Here is a 26,181-nt window from a genome sequence, read left to right on the forward strand (position 1 = left end):
TGTCTCCCTCTCTCTCTGTCCCTCACCCAATCATGCTCTGTCTCTCTTTCTCTCTCTCAAAAATAAATAGACATTAAAAAACATTTTTTTAGGGGCACCTGGGTGGCTCAGTCGGTGGAGTGTCCGACTTCGGCTCAGGTCATGATCTCACCATTCATGAGTTCAAGCCCTGTGTCTGGCTCTGTGCTGACAGCTCGGAGCCTGGGGCCTGTTTCCAATTCTGTGTCTCCCTCTCTCCCTGCCCTTCACCCACTGTCTCTCCCTGTCTCTCAAAAATGAATAAACATTTAAAAAAATTAAAACAAATTTTTAACGAGGAAATGGATCTACATTCACTGATATAAAACAAAATCCTCCAAGATATATGAAGTAGAAAAATACTCTGCAGACATGCAGAATCTGTCACTGGTAAAGAGAACAAAAACTAATGGGTGTCATGGTGTGTGTGTGCACACACTCACGGGAGTACACAGCTAACAGGTCTGTAGATGCACAGAACAAGGTCCGGAAAGATCTACAGTTATACCAAACTGTAACAGTGGTCACCCCAGGGAACTGGGATGGGCGTGGTCAGTGTAAGAAGGGGAATCTGCTTTGTTTAATTTTTTTTTTTTTTTTTTAATATATGGAGCACCTAGTAATTTTAACAGAAAGGAAAAACAATACAGGAACGGGAAAAGAAAGAAGGTATACTCAAAGCGCTAAACAAGTTTGTAGAGAGAGGTCTGGTTCTGCGGTGAGCCCAAGGTTAACAGGAGACCCAAACCCCTGGCACAAAGGTCACTTGGTCTCATTAGTGACATTACATGATGTCTTATTAGCTGGCTAAACAAGACAAAAGTCTTCAAGGGCTCTAAAACTTACTTATTCTTTCTTTTGGACAGAATAATCGCAAGCTTTGACCTTGAACTCCACTGCTCAAAGTAAGCCAAATGTACAGAAAGGAGGCTGTCAGTTGTCTGCCCTTCTAGCTAGACATTTCCCATCATCCTCATCGGCACTATCACCACCACTGCCATCTAGCTGTTGACGCTCAAGTGCGCCCTGTATGTTCTGAACTACATTAAACGCTTTATATACATTCAGTTGCTTACAAATCTTCCAAAGGCCAACTCTGCAGGGAAAAAAGAAAAACAGGAGTTGAATCCTAGGAGGCAATTGTCAGAAGCAGATGGAGGAAGAAGGGGGAAAAAAAACTTTCCTCTCCCTTCTCTTGGTAAATGATAATATTTTTATTCCTCGCAGATGGTGCCTCCCTGGAATACTGTCAGTGGCAGCAAAGGCAGATTCCTTTGGACTGCCTGGTGCTTTTCACAGTGGCTTTCACTTTTTTTCCATACCTTTCACTTTTTCTTAATTTTTTTTTAACGTTTATTTTTGAGAGAGAGAGAGAAGAAGGGCAGAGAGAGAGGGAGACACAGAATCTGAAGTAGGATCCAGGCTCCGAGCTGTCAGCACAGAGCCTGACGCGGGGCTTAGACTCACAGACCTGGAGATCGAGACCTGAGGCTTAACCGACTGAGCCACCCAGGTAACCCAGTCCACACCCTTCACTTTCTGACCCATCTTGGTAATGGATAGTTTTAGGAGCCTGTAATGGTTTTAGGAGCTTGTAAAGCTATCAAGCAAGCTAAGGCAGAGGAGGTGAGGAGATGGGGGGGGGGGGGAGGGGGAAGGAATGGAGAAGGAGAAGCACAAAGTGAGAAAACGGAGAGGGGAAGGGGAGGGGGAGGGAGGAGGAGAGATGGAGCTTGAGTCTCCCACCAAAACCAGCACCCTATGCAACAGACAAACCACGTCCGGAATTTCCTGCCTGCGGAGCAACACTATTGGACCCAGATGCGGCGTTCCTGTCTGTAGTCTGTCATGCGTGTCCAGCTGGAGCGCTGAACTGAACTCTAAAACACACAAGTCTATTGTTAGTTTCAAAAGGATATTTCTGGTGGTATTTTTTTTTCCATGTGCATAAAACTCCCCTATTTCACAAAGCTCTCCGAGCGTTGGAGGAAATCAAAAAGCACGTGACACTCACCAAAGGGTACACATTGGCTCTGTCATCCTTTTGAAACAAAATGTCCTCACTGGTGGCCACCAGTGAATCCTCTGGGATCTCTGTTTTGGGCTGGAATTCTTTTCCTTTTTCTTCACTTACGTTTGATAGTCTTTTGTCTTGTATCCCTTCTCCCTTTTCTGCTTCCAAATCTGTCCCTTCTTGTCCCCATTCGTCTTGGGGCATCTGGTGGATTTTCTGCCCAAGCTTGCTAGAGGGCTGTGAGTCAGGGGAACTAATCTGTAGTTCCTCAGAACTGATTTGCTCCAAATCAAGAAATCTTCGTTGTGAGCTCAAGTCTCTAAAAAGCTCATTTGTTTCTGAATGCTCTGATGCACGCTTTGACTCATCACCACTATGGGTTTTCTTAAAAAAGAAAGAAAAGAAGATTGTGATTCCAGTTACAGTATGTGCTGCCGTATTCCCTCATAAATTTTCCTTTCTATTCCTAATCAGCCAGTCAGCGTTAGCCTCACATGGGAACCATGAAGCACTTTAAAAAGGAGCCTGGGACGTTTTGTACTTAAATGAGTCATGGGTGTGCCAGGTTTATGCCTGGCCTACCAGCAGAACCACACAGCAGAACCATTCTTCTAAGTGGCACTGGTCCTCTCCGAGGACAGACTCGGCACAGAGTCACTTCTCCTTGGACCACAGCTGAGTTCTCTTCCAGGATGAGTCTGTGGAAAGCCTCCATTACTATAATCACACTGACTCTGTTCTAAAACAAGCACACTCCAGCAAATCCCTAGCCCCTCTTTACATCAGCTCTGGTGCACACCTCCTCCAGGAAGCTTCCCCTGACCATCCTCCTAGCTGGGTTAAGTGTCCCTGTTTTTCTTGTTTTGTTTTTTAAATGTCTCCCTTGCATCTTTCAATCACTGCATTTAGCATATTGTTTTATAGAGTTCAGGTCTGCCTCCTGATACGCCCTAGAATTCCTTAAGAGAATGGATTGTATCTTATTTGTATCTCCATAGCCTGGTATATAGTAAGCAGTCATTTAATGATTATGAATGAACGAATGAATGATTTACAATTACTACTTACTAGAAAAGTTCCCGACATGACTGACTGGGAATCAGTCAATGTAAGTTTCTCCAAACTGATCTTGGACTTGGTGATTTCTTGGGGCTTCACTGTGGTTTCTTCCTGTACTCCTGCAGCTACCTCCTCCCGTGCTGCTGCAGCCTTTTCCTCCGTTTTTTCTCTCACAGCCTCCTCCTTCCCACCTTCTCCCCCTTCTTCCTCTTCCTCCCCTTTCTCCTCCACTCCTTCCTCCTTCTCCCACTCTTCCTCCCCCTCCTCTCCTTTCTTCTCTTTCTCTCCCACTCCTCCCCCCTCCTCCCCCTGCTCCTCTTCCTCTTCCTCCACTCTTTCCTCCTCCTCCCAGTCCTTTCCCCCTTCCTCTCCCTTCTCCCATTTCTCCTCCACCCTGTCCTTCTCTTCCCCTTCCTCCTCTCCTTCCTCTTCCTCCTCCTGCTCCCCCTCCTCCCGAGGCTGTCTCCATACTAATATATCATCTTCCTTTAATTTCTGTGGCATACTTTCTACCTCTCTATAATATGAATTATAATCTTCTTCTTCTTCTTCCATTTCTGGTTCTCCATCTTCTTCTGTTTCTTCTAGTGGGTCTTGCCCTGCGTCTGACATTCCTCTTGGTGGAGTTTTCTCTAGAGAAATTTTGACCATAACAATCAGCAGTTCCCATTTTAATTTCCTGGTGCACTAACCTATCGATGAAATGTGCAATGCTGGCCCTGGTTCCTTTCCACAGCAATAAAAATAATTTCATACTCCTGGGAAAGCCTGTCCCAAATCTTCAACACATTGATCCCAGGGCCTCTCGCCTTTCTAGGAATAACTTTAGAGCCCTTTAACTCACTTTATATATATTCATATTCCCTCAGGCAGCAAAATGATAACCCCGACATTAACGACAATACTAATAATGTAAATAAGGGCAGAAGCAGTGTGCTTAGTGGTTAAAAGCCGGCTTTGCAACCGGCCTCTCCTAGCACTGAACCCTACCTGGTTCCACCACTCACTTGCTCTGTGACCTTGGGCAAGTCACTATACCCCTCAGAGTCCAAATTTGCTCACAGGCAAAATAAAAATGAGAGCCCTAAATTCTGGGGTTGAGATGCCATGTCAAATACTCAACGCAGCTGCAGCAGAGTGGCTGAGAAAGGTGGCAACTGTTTACGAAGTTTAAACGCCTTCTAGCATAGTCTCTGGTTTATTCCTTCCGCCAAACTTGAGTGTGAGGCTCTGGGAGTTGAAGGGACTTATTCAGATCACACCGCTAGAAAGAAGCAGACCTCCCTGACGCTTGGTTCCTGCATCTCAAAAATCATTACTATGATTTCCAGCAAGGGGCACTCAGCACGAGGCCTGCGCCCACTGCAAACTTTGCCAGCGCATCTTGATGCGCGGCTTCGGGGGAGGGGCGGAAGGAAGGTGTGGGGGCCTGTTGGGGGCACAACGCGCAGCTCAGGTCTCTCCGAGGCCGCCCCAGGCCCGGCCGGGGTGCGGCGAGCGCCCCCCGCGGGGCACCGGGCCCTCCCACGCCAGGGCCCCCGCCCCCGACTCACAGAGCGCGCCCTCCGTGGGCCTCAGTGGCCGGGCCGTCCCGCCGCCTGGACCCCTCTGTCACCTCCCCGCCTCCAGCGGCCCTGGCTTTCTGCACCGCGAGCTCCTTAGTTACCGTTGCCACGCAAGCCCCGTCCCCAAGGTAACCGCCGCCTCGGCGACGGACCGTAAAGCGGGAGGGCTGGACGGTGGTCACGTGCCCAAGGCTCTGCCGTAAGCGGGCCGGCACGCCCCCTGGCGGTCCCCGGGGAACGGGCGCGGCCGCCACTCGGGCAGCGAAATTGGCCTTCTTCCTGGCCGTTTCTTTCCTCCTGTTCCTCCCCCAACTTTTTCCCCCAGGCGCCGAAGTCTAAAAAGCTGCAGCGGTGGATGCTTGCACTTTTGACTTTCTGAAGGCTTGACGAGATGAAGTGAAGAAGTATGAGCTGTTTGGCAAAATTCTTTTTGCCAAAAGCAAACTAAATTTCCCGGTTTCACAGACGCAGCACACAGATCTGCCCTCCACACTTTCTCTACGTGTTGTGTGCAGTGTTTTAGCTGGCTGGGATTACACGTTATATAGGTTACATGATCTTGCTGTTCTGATCACAAAATGTTTCTGCAAAACCTGCTTCGTTGAATCTACTGGGATCACTTCAAAGTGACTCTCAGAATCTCAAAGAGACAGCACACGTGGCCATCCTGAGGTTTCTAAAAGGAGACTTGGCAGGAAACCAGCCAAAGGCACTGAGGCAGAAAACTCTTTGGTGCTCTCATTTTAGGACAGTGTGAATGATGCTCCCTGCCCACCCCCAGGCCCCACCCAATGCTGGTTGATTAAGAAGCATACATCTCAAAAAAAAAAAAAAAGGGGGGGGGATCAAACTGATGGTACAACCTGTGTTTATTATAAACTAGGATTTATAAAAAGAGATTGGAAAACACACTGGAAATCAGAACACACAATTTAAACAGCAAACACTGGTAAGCGTGGCATGTTCTGTGCCTACAAGGGGGGAACACATGTGGAGGTACAGCTAGAATACAGTTTGGGGCAAGAACTCAACAGGAAGGCTTTCCAGTTGAGCGATGAGAATCCATGCCTCGAAGTACTGCCCCAGTACTGACTCCTGTCAAGGCAAGCTGGTTTCTGTATCCAACCCAAGCAAATCCACTCCCAAGGAACACAGGCATGCCAACAGAATGGGCCACACCTGACCTCTGAAACAAAGTGGTCTGCAAGAACTATGGAGATAAACGTGGTGATAAGGTGAAGAAAGACAGACACAGGGTCACTGAGAATCACCGAAACCCGTGCTGTCACGTGGAAGAGAGAAAATAAAAGGAAGGAGGCTGATTCAAGAAGTCAGATTGGCACACACTGGTTCCCCTTAGCCATCGAGCACACCTTGGCAGTTTACAAGCTACTCTTGATCTGAGCGGATGACCAGGAGGTTCAATTATAAAAAGTCAAATCAGAAGATAATTTGCAAGGTTTTTTTTATTCAAGAAACAAAGGGAGCTTGCTGCCCTCTGGTGGGTTACAGAAAAGGAAGCCGACACGATGGTGGGCTACCTGGGGAGCCTCCTGGCTTTCCCTGTTCTTCCAGGGAGCAATTTTGGCCCCAGATGTCCAACTGCTGGTCCATCTGCCAAGGATGCAATTTCTGTATCCAGAGCAGCAATGCCACAATGCAAATGCAGATGGTTCGGCCTGAGTGTTTGGAAACCTCAGTCACTAAGGATGACATTCCTGAAGTACTGTTGGCCTAATCTTGACTTCAGCACCACTGTTGGTTTGTTTTGTCCAACCCCGATTTTTGTTTTGTTTTAAAGTAAGCCGTGTGCCCTATGTGGGGCTTAAACTCAGAACCCCAAGACCAAGAGTCGCATGTTCTACCGACCTAGCCAGCCAGGTGCCCCTGTTCTGTCCACTTTCTTTTTTTTTTTTTTTAAGTAATCTCTATACCCAACGTGGGGCTTGAACCTACAACCCTGCAATCAAGAACTGCACGCTCCACTGACTGAGCCAGCCAGGCGCTCCTGTCTTTCTAAAATAATGTTCTAATTTCTGTCTGAGCTTTGGTTTGGGAGGTTCATAAGAAATTCAGTTAGGGTGATAACATGGGTCATATCAGCACTGTAAACCTGTGTTTATTTGGGGGAAAAAATCCTAAGAGAATAAAGACATATTGGCACCTGCCAGAATAATTCCAGCCCACTTGCCCACAATCCAGATGGCTCCCGCATAGGGCCATGGCCTAATATGCAAAAGATGCCAATGACAAACCAAGTTAACAATGTCTTAATCCCAAGAGATTACACTGGGAGGCCATAGTATTTCCACTACCCAGAAGTTCAGGCTTCCAGCCTCTTCCAGATGCTTAAGCTTCAGGGAGAGAAAAGAAGGAAGAAATCCCCACCAGACCCAAGTCCAGGGCCAGGGAAGATGTTTTCCTATTACTGTTCCCCAGAGGCAATCATCTTTGCAAAGGAATAATGTTGCAGCTGGAAGAAAAGAAAAAGGAACAACGTTAAGTTTGGCAACTCCATTTAGCAAGATCAGAAAGTGAGCCGTCTGAGTGTTTCATCCACATTCTTTAATTCTTTTATTTAAAAAAAAAAATTTTTTTTTTTTAATGTTTATTTATTTTTGAGACAGAGGGAGACAGAACATGAGTTGGGGAGGGGCATAGAGAGAGGGAGACACAGAATCTGAAACAGGCTCCGGGCTCTGAGCTGTTAGCACAGAGCCCGATGCGGGGCTCGAACCCACGAACTGTGAGATCATGACCTGAGCCGAAGTCGGACGCTTAACCGACTGAGCCACCCAGGCGCCCCTCTTTAATTCTTTTAAAGCACATGCCCAGTTCTCTGCACCAACAGCACAGAGCCTGCTTCAGAGTCTCTGTCTCCCCCTCTCTCTGCCCCTCACCTCCTCACACTCTCTCTCTCAAAAATAAATACATAAATATTTAAAAAATAAAATAAAGCAAATGCCCAGTTAATGAAAGAACCAGAGAGACCAGGGTTCCCTCTGCCTCCAGATCTGCAATCTCATTCCTGCCACAAGGATTTATCAAGAGTTTCTGCAGGCAATCTGGGGAATGCCATCATTTCCCAGTGGCCCCCACCTCCTCCCCACAGCTTTATATCCAGCAAACACCCAGGTGACAACCGACAGTTGCCTTATGAATAAACAGAAATGATACTTTACCCCAGCAGTCCTTTTCCTGCCCAGCGGGTTGGGACAAGTCTAAGCTGGTGCTTCTCCCCTCTGCGGATCACGGTCACATTCAGGGGCTTCTGAAAGGACAATAAGCTCATATATTCAACCTGTTCAGAATCCAAAGAGATTCAGACTAAAATGCCGAGATACTGATTTTTGCACATCAGGTTGGTAAGGTGCTTATATGAAGTATAACCTGGCAGTTGTCAAGAGTGTGGGGGACATGGCGCTCTTGGGGCGGCTAATGGGGCCGCAGATTGGCACCATCTTCCTGGACAAACACGTCTCCCCACGAAAAAAAAAAACCTTTAAAAGGTGCCTACAAGATACATTTTGCAAAAGTACAAGATGATATATGAACAAAGTGTTCATTCTAGGACTGTTTATAAATTCAAAAACTGAAAACACCCAAAATATCCCTCAATAAGGTATTATTCAAATACAGCAGAGTGAATTAAGCAGTTTTGGTAAAAACAAAACAAAATGAGCAAAACACGAACCCATGTGAATACATGTTTTTTATTTTTTTACTTTTATTTTTTTCAAGGAGGCTCCATTCCCAATGTGGGGCTCGAACTCACGACCCTGAGATAAAGAGTCACATGCTTTACGGACTGAGCCAGCCAGGCGCTCCTCAATATGCGTTCTAAAAGGACATAAAGATTGCTTCATGCATACAAAGGTTTCTGGAAGATATGCGAAAAAACTGTTAACAGTAATTACTTGCAGAAGAAGCACTAGGAGTTTGGAGTGAAAGACGACATTTGCTTTTATATCTTTCCATTCAATTAATTTGTTTTTACTATGTGTATGTATTACTTTAGTGTGAAAAATTAAAATAGCATACCAAGGAAACTTACGAATTACAACAAAGTGCATCAAAATCTAGAACTTTTGTGCATCAAAGGACACTACTGACAGAGTCAAAAGTAACTCACAGAATGGGAGAAAATAGTGGCACATCATATATCTGATAAGGGATTAATATCCAGAATAAACAAAGGACTCCTACAACTCACAATAACAGCAAACAACCTGATTAAAAATTAAGCAAAAAAACCTGAGTAGACATTTCTCCAAAAAAAGATAAACAAATGGCCAAAGAGCACATGAAAAGATGCTCCACGTCACTAATCATTAAACAAATGCAAATCAAAACCACAATGAGGTGTCACTGCACATCCATTAGGATGGCTACTATCCAAAACCAGAAAATGACAAGAGTTGGTGAGGATGTGGAAAAATTGAAACCCGTGTGCACAGCTGCAAGAGAATGTAAAATGGTGTCGCTGCCGTGGAAAACAGGGTGACTGTTCCTCAGAAAACTGAAAGTAGAATTACTACATCATGGGAATGCAAGCTGGTGCAGCCACTCTGGAAAAACAGTGTGGAGGTTCCTCGAAAAACTAAAAATAGAACTACCCTATGACCCAGCAATTGCACTACTAGGCATTTATCCACGAGATACAGGTGTTGAAGGAATAAAGAAAATGTGGTCTATCCATACAATGGAGTATCATTCAGCCTTAAAGAGTAAGGAAATTCTGACACACACAACAATACGGGTGGACCATGAAGACATGATGCTAAGTGAAATCCACCAGCCACAAAAGAAGAAATATCGTCTGATTCCACTGATAGGTGCAGAGGCATAGAGACAGCAGATTAGTGATCACCAGAGGCTTGGGGAGAGGAGAATGCAAAGTTAGTGTTTAACAGGTATAGAGTTTCAGTTTGGAAAGATGAAAAAGTTCTGGAGATGGATGGAGGGGATGGCTGCAGAACAACACGGATGTACTTAAATGCCAGAGAGCTGCGCACTTAGAAATGGTTAAAATGGGTTGAGTGTCCGACTTCGGCCCAGGTCATGATCTCACGGTTCCTGAGTTAGAGCCCCACATCGGGCTCACTGCTGTCAGCCTGTCAGCACAGAGTCTGCTTCAGATCCTCTGTCCCCCTCCCTCTGTCTCTCCCCCGCTTGCACTCTCCCCAAAAATAGTATTAAAAAAAAAATGGTTAAAATGGTAAATTTTATGGTATGTATATTTTACCATAATTTTTTTAAATTAGGGCAGATCTATCAATGTAATCTCTGAAATGTGACAAAATAGAGCATGAAGACAAAAACCAAAAAGATGCCATTTTTCACTCAGATGGTCAAAGAATGAGACTGCCAATAAATAACACAGGGGAGAGGGGTCAAGAAGCAAGCCCTCACATACACTATTCAAGAAAATGTGAACTAATCCAAGCTTTTTGGAGGACACTGTGACATCTATGAAATCTATAAATGGGCATTGCCTTTGACCCAGTAATTCCACTTCTAGAAATCTCTCGGACAGAAACCCTCCCACAAGACAAGAATATTCACGACACCATTGTTGCTGATGGTCAAACCCTGGGAACAACCTAAATGTTCTGTGTGGAGGGATGGTCAAATAAAAGGTGGTAGACCAAGCAATGGAATATGGTGAAGGTAGGTACGTACCCACACGGAAATCCCCTCAAAGGGTAGGGGGAAATCCAGAACAGTATGTACGGTAGGTCTTGTTTGTCTTCTTTTTCTAAATCTTTTTTTCATGTTTATTTTTGAGAGGGGAGGGGAAGGAGAGGGGCAGAGAGAGGGAGACACAGAATCCAAAGCAGGCTCCAGGCTTTGTGCCTGGACCGAACCGAATCGGATCATGACCTGAACCGAAGTCGGACACATAACCGACTGAGCCACCCAGGTGCCCGTCTTCTTTTTCAAAAAGCAATCACTATGGACATATTCATTCGCACTTAGGAAATATATGAGAGATACACTGAGTGCTTTGGTTCTAGAAACAATACCCCTAGACAAACTAGAAACCCAGAGGTCATCCTTGACATGGGCTAGGTGTCATATTAAAGCCTATGTACTTCCATCCTAAAGGTCTCCTAGATTTGTCCACTTCCTTCCACCTCCAGCCCATTCACCAAAGCCACCATCACCTCTTGACCAGGCTGCTAAGACTGTCAGCCCTCCAATCAGCTCTCTACCTAGCATCTGGAGAAATCTTTCCAAGACACAAAGCTGCTTACATCTGTTCCTCTCAGCTTGCAAGTGTGCGAATGGCTCTCTACTGCTCCTCAGGAAAAAAGAACTACATCTTGACTAGGGACCACAGGGCCTCATGCATTCTGGTCCCTGCCAACCTCCCAGACCTGCCTCCTCCTCCCTTCCTCTCTCCCCCTTGCTCTGGTCTCCAACCATCTCCTCCAGCCCTCCCACCTCAGGGCCATGACCCTGCTGGAAAACTCCTCTCCCCGCCAGTCTCCAGCCTTGAACAACTTCTAACACTCACAGGTCACGTCCTCGGGAACCTTATCCTAACCCCCGTCATTGCTCTCCTAGCCTCCTCAATCTTTTCCTTCATAATACTCATGACAGTATAGAATTACCTTGGATTAATGCTGGTCTCTCCCACCAAAGCGTCCCTGAGGCAAGGGCCTTCTGTTTACCTTTGTTGTTCCCGCTTTAGCACCCGCACCTTGTCCAGCACTCAAACAGAGCAGGGAGGGTCCTCGGGAGGGAGAGACTCAGGACTTTTATCCTTTCCTCAAAACCTTTTACATTAAAAGTGCATTATTTTTGGGGCGCCTGGGTGGCTCAGTCGGTTAAGCGTCCGACTTTGGCCCAGGACATGATCTCACAGTTCGTGGGTTCGGGCCCCACGTCAGGCTCTGTGCTGACAGTTCGGAGCCTGGAGCCTGCTTCAGATTCGTGTCTCCCTCTCTCTCCGCCCCTCCCTAGCTCACACTCGCTCTCTTTGTCAAAAATAAATAAACTTAAAAAAAAATTTTTTTAAGTGCATTATTTTTATTTATGTGAGATATAATTCATATACCATAAAATGCATTTCAAAGTATACAATACAGTGCATTTTAGTATATTCAGAGATTCGTACAACCACTCCCACTATCAATTCCAAGACATTTTCATCCCTCAAAAGGACCCCAGTACCTATTAGCAGTCTGTCCCGATGCCCTCCTCCACTCAGCCTCTGGCAACCACCAACCGGCTTCCTGTCTCCGTCCATCTGCCTGTTCTGGACACTTCACATGAATGGAATTCTCAGATACGCAGCCCTCTGTGCCTGGCTTCTTTCACTTACCACAAATCCTTTCAAGGTTCATCCATATTACAGCAGGCCAGCACTCCATTCCTTTCCACAGCTCAATAAAATAAACGCTGTTCATACTAAAGATGACTTTTTTTAAAATTTCAGATTTGTTTTCCTTTGAAAATACATGCATTTGATCCAGAAAGGCAGCTTTAGGAAGTTGTCAAAAGAAACAGAGATTGGTCTACAAGAGTGTTCATTTCCAGGTTTCCCTAAAATTGGAAACCACCTAAATGTCTAATAACAGAATATAGTGGTTTTTTTTGTTTTTTTAATCATTTTTCTACGGACACAGAGTGGACCCTTGATTCTCAAGTCGGGATTCTGGTTCCAGGAGGATCCAGAGCCCTGAGGGGAGTGAGGTGTTCCAAACCCAGCAGCTCAGCTTTTTTTTATCTATTTGATATACTGGAATTCCCCGAGAAATTTCATTTGAAGAAAAGGTTCTGTCGCTTAAAAATGTTCAATGACTACTTTTGTAAGGAAGGATTTATAGCGTTATTAACTATAGTCACCATGCTGTGCATTACAGTACATAGTAATGTTGTACAGCATATTTGAAAGTTGCTATGAGAGTAAATCTTAAAAGTTCTCACCACAAGAAAAAAAATATGTAACTATGGTGATGGATGTTAACTAGACTTATGATGATCATTTGGAAACATATACAAAAATGGAATCATTATGCCGTACACCCAAAACTAATATAATGTTATATGTCGATTATACCTCAGTAAAGAAGAAAAAAGTGGGGGGGGGCCTCACAGATCTATGAAGAGCTTAAGAATATATTTAACTAGAAAAGACAGACTCAAAACCAGTAGCTGTTATCACTAATCACCAAAAAGTGGAAACAACCTAAACGTCCCTCACTGGTAAATGGGTAGGCAATCTGGCGTTCACCTACATGGTGCAGCACTACTGAGCAACAAACAGGAGTGACTACACGCACGCACGACGACGTATGAATGAATGAATCGCAGACGCATGATGCAGAGTGAGAAGAAGCCAGACTTAAAGGGCCCTATATACTGGGCAGTTCCATTGAGAAGCCATTCTTGAAAGGGTGAAAGTACAGGGCTGGAGCACAGCTGAGCGGTTGTGTGGGGTGGGGCTGGGGGAGGGGTTCGCCACCAAAGGACACGGAGCCATTTTGGGGAGGATGACAGAATTGCTCTGTATCTTCATTACGGCGGCAGTTACCAAACTAGGTACGTGTGTCAAAACTCACAGCACCGCACAATGAAAAGGGTAAATTTGGCTGTAGGTAAATTACACCTTAATCAAGATAACCAGGAGCTCTATATGCTGGTATATGAACAGACTGACCCTGGAAGGACACACAGCTGGAAAGTGGCTACTTCCGGAGGAGAGGGAGATTCTCCATCATGTGTTTTTTGGTTCTGCCTTAAATTCATGTTATGTAGTACCTCTTCGAGAAAAAAAAAAGGCATATTTACAAAACGAACCAGTAACAATGATCCCAGACACCTGCAAGTTTTGAAGTACGTGCACCAAGGTGTGCAAGAGACATGAGTAAACCATAACACGAGGAAACTCCAGGGAAAAGGAGTGAAAGATCAAGAGAGACGCTGGGTAAACATAACAGAATGAAACTACACCTGCACCACTTCCAGGAGCCTCACTGACAAGACAGGACAGCAAAGGGACAGCAGAGGGACACGACCACAGGACAAATAAAACGGAAGGAGACAGTACAGAAAGAGACGGCACCAAAACGAAAAGCTGACAAACTAGACAAGTGGTCACTGAGCAAGTACAGAAAACACAAACCCTGTTTAATTTACCCCTGTAAATTAAAGAAAAAAAACACTTCCCAGTAATCAAAATCACCATAAACTAAGTTAAAAGACCAGGAGCTAACAGGAGAAACATATGTAATGTGAAAACAGGCAAAGGTTTAATATCTGTTATGTTAAAAAAAATTCCTACAAATCACTTTTTTAAAGGGACGAATACCCCAATGAGAAAAAAATATATAAACAATCCACAGAAATCAAAATATGACCATTAATGCACGTAAAAAATAAGGACACTCAACCTCACTGGTAACCAGGAAAATACAAATGAAAATAAGATGCCACTTTCGCAAAAACGTTAAAAGTAATAGAGAGTTCTGTTGATGACGTGATGCTCTCAGGCACTGCTGGTCAGGGTACAAATTAGTAAAACTTCTTCAGATTATCTACTGTAACTGTGTATAATACACTGAGAGCCTGTAAGTACTTTCCGGTATCAATGTCAAGAAATAGCACATGAACAAGAATGTATGACCGTTCGTGCTGGTAAAAAACCAGCAATCACCAAAACGTCCACTGATAAGGCAGGGGATGGACAAACTGGGGTCCACTCACACAACGGACTGCTGTGCAACAATGTAAAACAGCAAGGTGTGTGGAAATGAAAAGACTTCCAAGAAACACTGCTGAATGAAAGCAGGGATAGGAAGGAGGAAGGGGTATTTACATAGGGTGGCTGCAAAGGTCTTATACAGGTGTCATCTGTACAAGATGAGGGATGGGCCTAAGGGAGAAAAAAACACTCCAGCAAGTGCAAAGGCGCTGGGCCTGAGCAACGTCTCTCTGAAGGCAGTAAAGACCCCAGTGACGATTCCTGGCCCTAGCGATTCCAGGGTTACTGACCGGATGTGACTTCCAACTCACCCCCTCACTGTGTTGCACCACGTTGCCAATGTTATGCAGAGACTGGAAGTTTTGGGTGTTCACAGAGCCAAACTCCACAATCTCATCATCCACTTGCAGACCCTAGACAGAGAAGAGAAAATAGAAAACGAGGGTAGAGGTTAAATGTGCTTCTGGTTTCTTTACCCTTCCACATCCAACTTTAACATCCAGGCCAAGAACGTGTTTTCTACAGGGGAGAATGGCAGGCACAAAGAAAAGAGGTCAGGGGTTTAGCTACTGCACACGGGAGAGGGTGGTGGATAACTGGGCGACCTCCCCCTGCAGGTTCCTTCTGGGACAGATCTAGTGAAAGGGGGCCACATCTGCCCAATATCTGATAAAAACTGGGGTTGTACAGGCCTTCAAGAATGAGGGGAAAAACCAAATGCTACCTTCTGGGGTCCCGACCCAGGTTCAGGGGCAAGAAGAGGCAGAGCAATCTGAGCTTATTTTGTTCAGGGGTCAGAATTTAGAGCAGTTTGCCCTAAAGGTCCCCAGACAAGCAGCCACAGGCGCAAGGCTGACCCAGGGCTAGTGTGACCCTTTCATTCCAAGAACACAGATCAGGATTCATTCACTCCTTCAACTTATATTTGTTGCGGGCCAACTACAGCCTGTGCTCGATGCTGTGGATAGAGTAATGAGTACAACGAAGCTTCTGTGTAACTTAACGTCTTGTGACCATTAAAGATGGTTGGCAGGCCCTGGCTCCAGGACCCGGTTCCATAACTGAGGAGCAATGTGTCCTGGCACAAGTTACTTCAGAGCTCAGGGGCTTTTTTTCATGGGCAAAATGGGGGTAAAGATTACTGCCTATCCCAGAAGGTGGCTGTGGCATTAAAGATTAAATATGCAACCACATAAAAACTTGAACATGATGTTCAGAGTACCATTCTTAATAATTGCCAAAAAATGGAAAAAAAACAAATGTTAACTGGTGAATGGATAAAAACAATGTGATGCAGCCATACAATAGAATATTAATCAGCCATAAAAAGGAAAGAAGGGGGTGCCCAGGGGGCTCAGTTGGTTGAACATTCGACTTTGCTCAGGTCGTGATCTCGGTTTGTGGGTTCGAGCCCACATCGGGGTCTGTGCTGGCAGCTCAGAGCCTGGAACCTGCTTCGGAGTCTGTGTCTCCCTCTCTCTCTGCCCCTCCCCTGCTCATGCTGTCTCTCTCAAAAACAAATAAACATTAAAAAATTTTTAATAAATAAATAAAAAAGGAAACAAATAGGGATACATGTTCCATCAGGGATGAACCTTGAAAACATGATACTAAGTGGACAAAGCCAATCATAAAGCATCATACATTATATGATTCCATTTACATAAAATATTCAAAATAGGCAAATTCATAGAGACAGAAAGCAGACTTGTGGTTCCAAGGGGCTAGGGGAGATGGGGCTAGGGGGTACAGGGTTCTTTCTAGAATAATGAAAATATTCTAAAATTGATTGCAGTGATAGATACATAGCTCTGTGAATACACTAAAAGCCATGGAATTGCATACTTTTTTTTTTTTTTTTTAGTTTATTTATTTTTGAGAGAGAATACAAGCAGAGGAGGGGCATGGAGAGAGGGAGACACAGAATCTGAAGCAGGATCCAGGCTCTGAGCTGTCATCACAGAGCCTGATGTGGGGCTTGAACTCACAAAGTGCAAGATCATGAGCTAAGCCACAGTCGGACGTTTAACCGACTAAGCCACCCAGGTGCCCCGGGAAATCATATACTTTAAGTGAGTAAATTTTACAGTGTGTGAACTGTATCCCAGTAAAGCTATTTAAAACTTTCAAAAATACACCAGGTAAGATCTGTAACTCATTCAGCAGGACAGCCAGTGCCCAGCAAGGATTCAGTAAATGGTGGCTACCGTTGTCATTCTCGTGTCTATTACTCACAGCCCAGCTAAAATACGCCCAACAAGAGATCCTCTTTCCCTCTCTAGCAATATTTATCACCTTCTGCCTTGTGTCCCAGGCCTCTCTCTGACCAGTCTGGTGGGAAGCTGGGACTGACTCCTCTCGAAACCCTGGCCCCAGCACAGGGCCGGGCCCCCAGGCCTTGGCCAGTGCTTGCCAAGTGAGTGGGTAAAGTGAAGCCGCAGCATGGAGAGATGACGAGTCTGTGTCCACAGTCCCACCCGGCCCGCACCCCCACCCCAAGGCTACCTGACCCATGGCGCTCTCTGGCTATGGATTTCCGTGGCCGGGTTCTGGCTTACCGCGATGCTGGCCGGGGAGCCAGGGCTGATGCTGTTCACTTTGGCAAAGGCCTGAGGGGGGCTGAGGCCCTCGCTCTGGTCCAGGTTGCGGCTCATGGCCTCTTTGTGGGCCTCAGCCATGTCCCGGGCCTGCTTCTCCTTGTCCCGAGCATGCAGCTGGTGCAGGGCTTCCTCCACCTGCTTCATGACCGCCTTGTGATCATTCTGCAGGCCTGGGAGGAGAATGCCGTATCAGGGGACAAGGAAGACGGCGGAGGACATGAGACTCCCACATTCATTCCCTGAATATTCAACAAGCACCTCCTACATGCCAGACACTGGACTAGGGGCTGAGGACAAACGTGTGGCCGAGACAGGGGACTACCCTCACGAAGCTCAGTCTAGCAAGGGAGGCAGCCACAGAACAAGTAAATTACAGTCACATCTGATGACTGTGATGAGGGCTGGCCAGCCAGGACCTGACCTTTTTAGTCTAGGAGATGAGGGGAGACTTCCCCAAGGCAGCACCGTTTCAACTGAGACTTGAAAGGTGAGCAGAGGAATCGTCCCGCTTTACTTCTCACCTAATTCCTCCGGAACGAAAAATGATGCCTAAGTCTACTAATACACGGCGAGTGATGTTCAGTCTGAGACCTAACAGGACAAAAGCTGGAAATGAGGAACCGTGGGGTAAAACCCTCTGATTTTTTTCAGTACTGATGGCTAATTCAAAATGTTGCAAAATAGGGCACCTGGCTGGTTCAGTCAGAAGAGGCTCTTGATCTCTGGGGTTGTGAATTCAAGCCCCACGTTGGCTGTAGAGATTACCAAAAAAAAAAAGATGTTGTGAACCACGATGCCAGTGAGTGAGTCACCGCAGCAGGCCAGTGCAGCACTGGCCTGGTTGGCAGCATTTTGATAACTTTCAAAACCTAAAAACAATTTCCTCTATTTCCTTCATTCAAGCCAGCTCACTCCCAAGGTTCCCTTTGAGGAGTTTCAGAGGCCAGAGCCGCCAACCAGCACTGCCCGCCAATCCACGTCCAGCATCTGTGGGTCACGGACTTTCAGGCTTTCCAGATGCCCTCGACTGGAAGCACACATGGCCACCTGACCTGGTTCCTCTGCCTCCGTCACTTCGAGGGAAGGGGAGGCCCTCAGGCATAATGGGACTCTGGGACCCAACCCACAGGAGCAGACACAAGAAAAGAACCCAGATTTGAATAAGTAGAGACATATACGTGGGCAGGGACTTAAAACGGTGTCAACATATAATATGTGGTCACTGTCTGACTAGAAAAGACCCCCTGGGCAGTAAGCTCCACAAGGGCCCCCAGAACCTTCAGCAGTGCCTGGCACACGGTAAGTACTCCATATATAGCTGCCGGGTGATGGAATGGATAACTTCATTTATAACCTATTGCAATTCTAATCAGAATTCCAAAAAGTTATTCTCTTGGACAAAATGTTTCCAAGGCCTAGTTCAAAAAAATAAATTTGCAACTATAACAAATTCAGTATACTAAGATGTTAATAATAGGGAAAGCTGGGGGACTGCATGGGACCTCTCTGTTAATATGTTTCCAATCTTTCTGTAAATCTAAAACTGTTCTAAAAAATAGAATCCGTTTTTATTTTTTCTTTTTTTTAATGTTCATTTAGAGAAAGAGAGAGAGGGCAAGCATGCATGAGCAGGGAAGGTGCAGAGAGAGAGTGAAAGGGAGAATCCCAAGCAGGCTCCACGCTGTCAGGGCAGAGCCCTTCTCGGGACTTTATCTCACAAACCATGAGATCATGACTTGAGCCAAAATCAAGAGTCCGACACTTAACCGACTAAGCCGTACATACAGCCCCCACCTCCTCTCCCCAAATCCATTTTTAAAAATACAAGAGGAGCACATGACTGGTTCAGTTGGTGGAGCATGTGACCTGATCTCAGGGTTGTGAGTTCAAGCCCCTCTATGTTGGGTATAGAGTTTAGAGTTTACACACACACACACACACACACACACACACACACACAAGAAACTTCTGGGAATAATTTTTCAAAAGGTTGATCAGCATTGCTCAACCAGATTCCTTTTTTTTTTTTTTTTTTAATGTTTATTCAGTTTTTGAGAGACAGAGTGCAAGCAAGGGAGGGACAGCGAAAGAGGGAGGCACAGAATCTGAAGCAGGCTCCAGGCTCTGAGCTGTCAGCACAGAGCCCGACGCGGGGCTCGAACTCACGGACTGTGAGATCATGACCTGAGCCGAAGTCTGACGCTTAACCGACTGAGCCACCCAGGTGCCCCACAACCAGATTCTTAAATACAATAAAGTCATTAAGACAGTGTGACACCGGGGTGCTTGGCTGGCTCAGTCAGAAGAGCATGTGACTCTTGATCTCAGAGTCATGAGTTCAAGCCCCAAGTTGGGTGTAGAGATTACTAAAGAAATAAACTTAAAAAGACAGTGGGATATTAGCAAAGAGATATATCAACAGAACAGTGCAAAAAACTTGAGACCTAAATATGTCTAAAAATTCTCTATGTAATACTGCTAGCATTTCAAATGAATGGAGAAAGAATAGGCTATTTAATAAATGGTGTTGGAACATCCGGGTAACCACCCGGAAACAAATAAGTCAGTGCCCTCTCTCACACCATAGGCTCCGCTTTTCAAATTTCCCCCAGAATCCTAAGTGCCGAGGAAAGCAGGCCACATCCCTGGGGAGTCTGAGGGTTTAGCCAAAAGCCCCAAATTTCCCTCAGTCTGATCGTCTTAATATGGCTTTTCCCTACCCTGTAACTTCCCTTTGTTTCACTACAAAGATGGCGTGCTTCTTTCCCCCAAATCTTCGAGGCAAAGTGACACTCTAAGAAGCTGTTCTGGGATCACACTGCAGCTTTGAGGAATGGTCGGCACCTTGAGCGGTGTCTCCTGCGGTTACTCGCGACCCCAGTGAGCAGCTCAGCTTTATACCACGACGTGCTGAGGACGGAGTTGAGGTTCACGCACATAAAACGGAGGTCCCTGAGTGAAAAATGTGCACGACAAGTTCCCCTCTAACAGGACTTTGTGGCAGAGGCTGCTGGTTGCCCGCCTGTGACGGGGTGAATAATGGCCCCCAAAGGTGCTCTCGTCCTTGTCCCCAGAAGCTGCCCAATATGTTACTTTCCGTGCCCAAGGGGGCTTTTTCCAGAGGTGGTTAAGTTCAGGACACTGAATGGGGAGATCATCCTGGACTACCCAGATGGGGGGCCCAGTGTGACCACGAGGGTCATAAGTGAAAGAGGAAGGCAGAGGGTGACAGGAGGAGGTGGGACGGTGGGACCAGAAGCTGGGGGATGACCTTGCTGGCTTTGACAATGGAAGGAGCTATGAGCCACAGGACACAGGCACCTCCAGAAGCTGGAGAAGATAAGGAAATGGGCTCTTCCCAAGAGCCTCCAGAACACAGCCCTGCCAACACCTCCACCTTAGACCGGTGACACCCATTTGGACACCTTATTATTGTAAGAGTAAATCTGTGCCATCTGAAGCCACTAAGTCTGAGAATTTATTCCAGCAGAAAACAGAGAACTGATACACTATCCAAACACTTCTCTCCACTTGTTCCTCAACCACGAACAAATACATGATTTTATTTAGGATCGTGAGATGCCCACCGTGGGGTACATCCCCCAACATGTCTTGCCGGCAGAGGGGCCTAGGAGGCGAAACAGAAATCACTGCAGCAAGGTGGGGGTAGGCCCCCAGGACAGATCTTTGAGGGGAGGGTGCTGGCTGGCTAAGGACCTTTCGCCCTCCTTACTTTCTTCCTTCCCTCCCTTCCTGCTTGGCGCACGGACACGGTGACCCTAAAGCTAGACATGTCCTAAGGATGGCAGAGCCAGGGATGTGGCGGCCAGCCCTGCACTGCCGACCTCCAAACGTCCGTACCGAGGGACTGAGCGCTTCTGTGTGAGTGACCACAGCCAGGTCACTATCCTCACCAGCTCATACATAACTGCTTTGATTAGGATGGTGAGCAATATTTGACTTGGGCTTCTATTATCATTTCAAAAAAGTTTCCAGAGTGAAGCAAAGTCCTTAAAAACGAAATGAAAAATGAAACCATAAATTTAGAACCCTAGAGGCCAAACCATTTCCTCCGTTCTGAGTCCCTCGATGGGGGGGGGAGATGGTAAGAGAATCTCATCAGGGCAGAAGAGGGGGAAGCAGATTACTATGGAAGAAGGAGATTTCACTTGTGTGCCTTCAGCCTCGGGAAGGGCCCTGCACGCGCACCACTCACAGACGATGTTGTGCCTTGCGGTCCGGACTTGGTACAGGTCCACATCTGAGCGGGGGTACCCCTCGCAGTCCACCAGCGGCTCACTCATGCCAACGCCTTTTTGCTGGAGGGAAGACACATGGTTAAGATTTCACAGGTGTGAAGTCCTCCAGACCTCCTTCCCTGTGCAGCCTTCATAAAGGTGACAGTAACAAAAGCCACCACATGCTGATTGCTTAGCACAGGCCACGTACTTTCTCCACATGCTCCCTCAACCACCCTCAAAGTGGGGGGTGGGGGCACTATATTTTTTTATTGATTTCTAATAACACAAGAAATGCAGGAATCCAGTCTCCTCTTTTGAAGTCAGAACAGTGCAGATTAAAGCTTTGCAGCTCATCCCCAAGGCCAGCCTCTTGACTCCTCCAAACACTCCTTCCTACAGCAGCTGATACCTGGCTGGTGGCCTTGGAAGCTGGAGGGGAGTGAAAACCCCAAAGGACATCCAGCTGTGGCAGGCCCTCGGTTCTTTCTGTAAGTAAAAAGAGATCTGAAAGGGATTTCAAAAGGTTTTTCATCCCTCAAGGACACACTGACATCAATTGCCTCTGGGGAAAGGAATTGGGTGGGTGGCTGGGGGATAGGGAGGGAAGAGGGACTTTTCATTTTATACCCTTTGGTAGACTCTGAGTTTTGACCATGGACGTATATTCCCTATTCAAAACAATACATTTTAACATTTTAAAGACTTTTCCTGCGTAAATCAGAGCATAGCGCACAAAGGCAATGCAAAGTGTCGTGTTGTGTGATAGAGGGTAGAGATTTTGCAGTCAGACTTTGATTTTTTTTACTTTTTTTTTTTTTAATGTTTATTTATTTTTGAGAGAGACAGAGACAGAGTGTGAGTCGGGGAGGGGCAGAGAGAGAGGGAGACACAGAATCCAAAGCAGGCTCCAGGCTCTGAGCTGTCAGCACAGAGCCTGATGTGGGGCTCGAACCCACAAACCGTGAGAGCATGACCTGAGCTGAAGTCAGATGCTTAAACGACTGAGCCACTCAGGTGTCCCAGTCAGACTTTGATCTGAATCCCAGTTTTGCCGTGTACAATCTGGGTGCCCTTGGTTAAGACTCCTCTCCAAGCCTCAGCCTCCTCGATTATCAAATGGGAATAATGGCACTCACCTCCCTTCCCACTCGCGATGAGAATTAATGAGTTGACCTGTGTGGACAGCTTAGCACAGTGCTAGGCGCACCCACAGTGGGGTGAATAGTGGCCCCCAAAAGATATGCCCCAACTCCTAAACCCCCAGAACCTGTATATGTGACTTTATTTGGAAAAAGGATTTGGAGATGTAATTAAGGCTCTTGAGATGAGACTGTCTTAGATTCAGGGTGGGCTCCAAATCCAATGACAGGTATCCCTGTAGAAAAGGAAGGGAGATCCAGGACAGGGGATCGTGTGACCAGGGGCAGAGACTGGCGTTATCCAACTGTAAGCCAGGGACGGCCGGCAGCCACCAGGAAGTAGGACAGGGACCTGACATGGAACAGATCCTCCCTCCGAGCCCCCAGAAGAAACCAACCCTGCTGACATCTTGATTTCAGACTTCTGGCCTCCACAACTGTGAAAGACTAAATGTGTCATTTTAAGTCACCCTGTTTGTGGTAATTTGTTACTGCAGCCCTAGGAAATTAATACGCATAAAAGTAACAAGTCACGGCTGTAATTATGGCAGCAGCAGAAAAGGTGCCCAGGATACATATGTGCAGGACGAAAGATTCCATTCACTTCTCTATCTGGAAGCCACTGGGTTACACCTACTGTTTCCTGTTATTAACTGAAGTCCATAGTTTACCTCAGCCTTCACTCTTAGTGTCTTACATTCTATGAGTTTGGACCAATGTTTAATGAATGTACCCATCATCACAGTGTTACACAGGGTATTTTCACTGCCCTAAAAATCCTCTGTCTTCCACCTATTCATCCCCACCACTACCCCTGATCCCTGGCAACCCCTGATCTTTTTACTGTCTCCACAGTTTTGCTTTTTCCAGATTCTGGTTGGAATCCTACAGATGTAGTCTTTTCAGACCGGCTTCTTTCAGTCGGTAATATGCAATTAGGGTTCCTACACATCTTTTCAGATCTTGCTAGCTTATTTAGTTTTAGCACTTAGTAACATTCCATTGTTTTGAGATACCACAATTTATTTATCTATTCACCTATGTAAAGACCTCTTGGTTGGGACTCCTGGGTGGCTCAGTTGGTGAAGCATCCGACTCTTGGTTTTGGCTCAGGTCATGATCTTGAGGTTGGTGGGATCAAACCCTGCGTCAGGCTCTGTGCTGACAGCATGGAGCCTGCTTGGGATTCTCTCTCTTTCTCTACGTTCTCTGCCCCTCCTCCACTTGTGCTCACTCACTCTCTCTCTCAAAATAAATAAATAAACTTAAAAAACAACAACACCTCTTGGTTGCTTCAAGTTTTGGCAACGGTGAAAAAAGCAGCTATGAACATCAGGAAGGTTTTCGTGTCAACATGTTTTCAACCCCTTTGGGTAAACAGGATGGAGCACAACTGCTGGATGGGTGGTAAGAGAATGTGGAGCTTTGTAAGAAACTGCCCTACTTTTGCATCCCTATCAGCACGGGATGAGAGTTCCTCCACACCCTCACCAGCATCTAAAGGTGGAAATTCTGACACATACACAGTACATAGTAGCACCTCGCGGGTGTTTTAATTTGTATTCTCTGATGACTTACGACGTGATGCATCTTTCTATATGCTTCTTTGCCATCTGTAGATCTTCTGTGGTGAGGAGTCTGTTAAGGTCTTTGGCCAATTTTTTTTTTTTAATGTTTTTTACTTATTTTTCAGAGACAGAGAGACAGAGCACGAGCTAGGGCGGGGCAGAGAGAGAGAGAGAGAGAGACAGACAGGCAGACAGACAGAATCCAAAGCAGGCTCCAGGCTCTGACCTGTCAGCACAGAGCTCGATATGGGGCTTGAAACCACAAACTGTGAGATCATGACCTGAGCCAAAGTTGGATGCTTAACCGACTGAGCCACCCAGGTGCCCCCTTTGGCTGATTTTTTAATCAAGTTATTGTCTTTTTAGTATTGAGTTGGAAGAGTTCTTCATATTTTCTGGATCCCTTGTTAGGTAACTGCAAATATTTTCTCCCATTTGGTGAACTGCCTTTTCCCTTTCTTGACTGTGTCTTTGGAAACACACATTTTAAATCCTGATAAAGTCCAATTTATCTACTTTCTCTTTTGTTGCTGGTGCTTTTGGCATCACATCTGAGAAAGCTTTGCCTGATCCAAGGTCACAAAAGTTTATTCCTAGGCTTTATTCTAAGAGATTTATAGTTTTTGCTGTCTCTTTTTGAAAACAAACATAGAGCAGGGCTTCAAGCTTCAAGCTTTTAGCCAGTGATGGTAGCTAATGACAAGGAACGAACATATTATAGCACCAATACGTATTTTTATTTTCTATTAAAGGGAAAAAAAATCCCATTTTCCCCCATATGCTGTAGAGCTATAAATTTTTCATTTAAACTAAATCAAGTAAAAAAGTGGATCAACTTAAAGAAAAATACCAAGGGAACAACAGTACAGGAGGTATATGGATACAGCATCTGCTTGAGGTAGAAAGTAACTAAAGTTTGGGAAACTGTTAGCATAATGTTGAAAACACAAGTTCTGGATTGAACAGGCTTGATATCTGAATCTCACTTTGAGACTTTAAGTAAGTGACTTCCCCTTTCTGAGCTTCAGGGTAACATCCTAACTTCACAGGGTGGTTGTGTGGATTTCATGATCTAACACACACATAAACCAACACTCTTCAGGCATACAATCAGCACCAATAAAATGGTACCCTGGCCTCCGTATGATGCCTCTATCTTACTCCCATCACCTAAAATGCATTCCATCCACCCTACATAAGATGTCTTTTATTCTTCCTCTGCAAATTGATTTGTGGCTTTACACTAAGTGACATAAGAAAAACTATCAGTTTGGTAGCCAGACGACCAGGGAACTAGACCCACCACTGCCACTTCCCAGCTACATGACCCTAGACTAGGGTTTGCCTCACCCTGGGCCTCAGTTCCCTCCCTATACAATAATGATAAAGAGCCTTACCTGTCACTCAAAGCTCGGTCTTTAGACCAGCAGCATCAGCAGCGCTGGGAATTTGCTAGAAACACAGCATCTGCACCTGCACTCCCGAGCTCATCAGAAACTGAAATTTTAACAAGATCCCCAGTGCTTGCCAAACACACGAAAGCTTAGGAAGCTCTGACGTGAGCGGGTTAGCAAAGCACAGATCTTCTGGTACACGGTCAACAAGGACTGACGATGCTGGTGACATCTGAAAATTTATTAGCTCTGTGACCCGAGGCACGTTTAAGTAACGCCTCTGTTTCCTCATCGCTAAAATGGGGAGAGTAACAGCCTCAAAAGGTTGCTGTGACGGTTAAATGAGCTCATCAACGTAAAGCAATTAAAACAGCGCCCGGCACACGGTAAGCGCTCCATAAACCCATGCTACAGCACCAACACCGATTATTCTTAATTGCTAATATTACTTGCCTCCTGCCGACAGAGGCCGCAGTTGCCGCGCCTTGGGCTTCCCAGGGAGGGAGAGACACACAGTTGAGAGCTCAAGCACAGGCCTCCCCTGCCTCCCAGTCCTCCCAGAACCGGGTGCCAGGTCAAGAGGCCCCGGGCTCCTCCTACTCCCGCCAGGGAACCCCGAGCCCACACTCACGCTCTCCAGCACGTCATAATTGGCTTTGATCTGCGCCTCGATCTCCTCCTTGCGCCGTATCAGCTCTTGGATGTCACTGACAGTCACTCCACCAGCCTGAGAGGAGCCTTCGCTCTGCCCGGTTTGCTCCTCCGACATCCTGGACCTCCGCGCGGTATCCTGGACTCCAGGCTTCCCGGCTTCCTGGCTGCGGACGCCTGAGGGGACTACGGCTACGGATCCGCCCGCGGGCCAAACTTC

At 46.2% G+C, this 26,181-nt stretch overlaps 2 protein-coding genes across 4 annotated transcripts in view; both read right to left on the bottom strand.

The window, feature by feature from the left end:
• The window catches only part of CFAP251 (cilia and flagella associated protein 251), a 67,892-nt gene extending 63,101 nt beyond the window's left edge, over positions 1–4,791 (bottom strand). Inside the window, exons 1-4 of one of the 3 annotated variants that reach the window (XM_015063787.3) lie at positions 4,645–4,786; positions 3,485–3,723; positions 3,101–3,304; positions 2,033–2,416 (exon numbers count right to left, since the gene is read on the bottom strand). In XM_015063787.3, the coding sequence (XP_014919273.1) occupies positions 2,033–2,416; positions 3,101–3,304; positions 3,485–3,703 (807 nt within the window). In that variant the 5' untranslated portion in view covers positions 3,704–3,723; positions 4,645–4,786. Of the gene's footprint in view, positions 1–2,032; positions 2,417–3,100; positions 3,305–3,484; positions 3,724–4,644 lie in introns of those variants that run through there. The other 2 variants (XM_027043887.2, XM_053206656.1) reach the window with 2 other exon arrangements.
• Positions 4,792–5,507: 716 nt separating this feature from the next.
• On the bottom strand, positions 5,508–26,164 carry PSMD9 (proteasome 26S subunit, non-ATPase 9). The gene is made up of 6 exons (XM_015063785.3): positions 25,942–26,164; positions 21,185–21,287; positions 16,927–17,138; positions 14,680–14,781; positions 7,839–7,927; positions 5,508–7,129 (listed from the first exon to the last, which is right to left on the bottom strand). The coding sequence occupies exons 1-6, from the start codon at positions 26,077–26,079 to the stop codon at positions 7,102–7,104; spliced, it is 672 nt and encodes a 223-aa protein (XP_014919271.2). The 5' UTR covers positions 26,080–26,164; the 3' UTR covers positions 5,508–7,101.
• Positions 26,165–26,181: the final 17 nt, after the last annotated feature.

Source organism: Acinonyx jubatus, chromosome D3, assembly GCF_027475565.1.
Source record: "Acinonyx jubatus isolate Ajub_Pintada_27869175 chromosome D3, VMU_Ajub_asm_v1.0, whole genome shotgun sequence".
Classification (NCBI taxonomy): Eukaryota; Metazoa; Chordata; class Mammalia; order Carnivora; family Felidae; genus Acinonyx; species Acinonyx jubatus.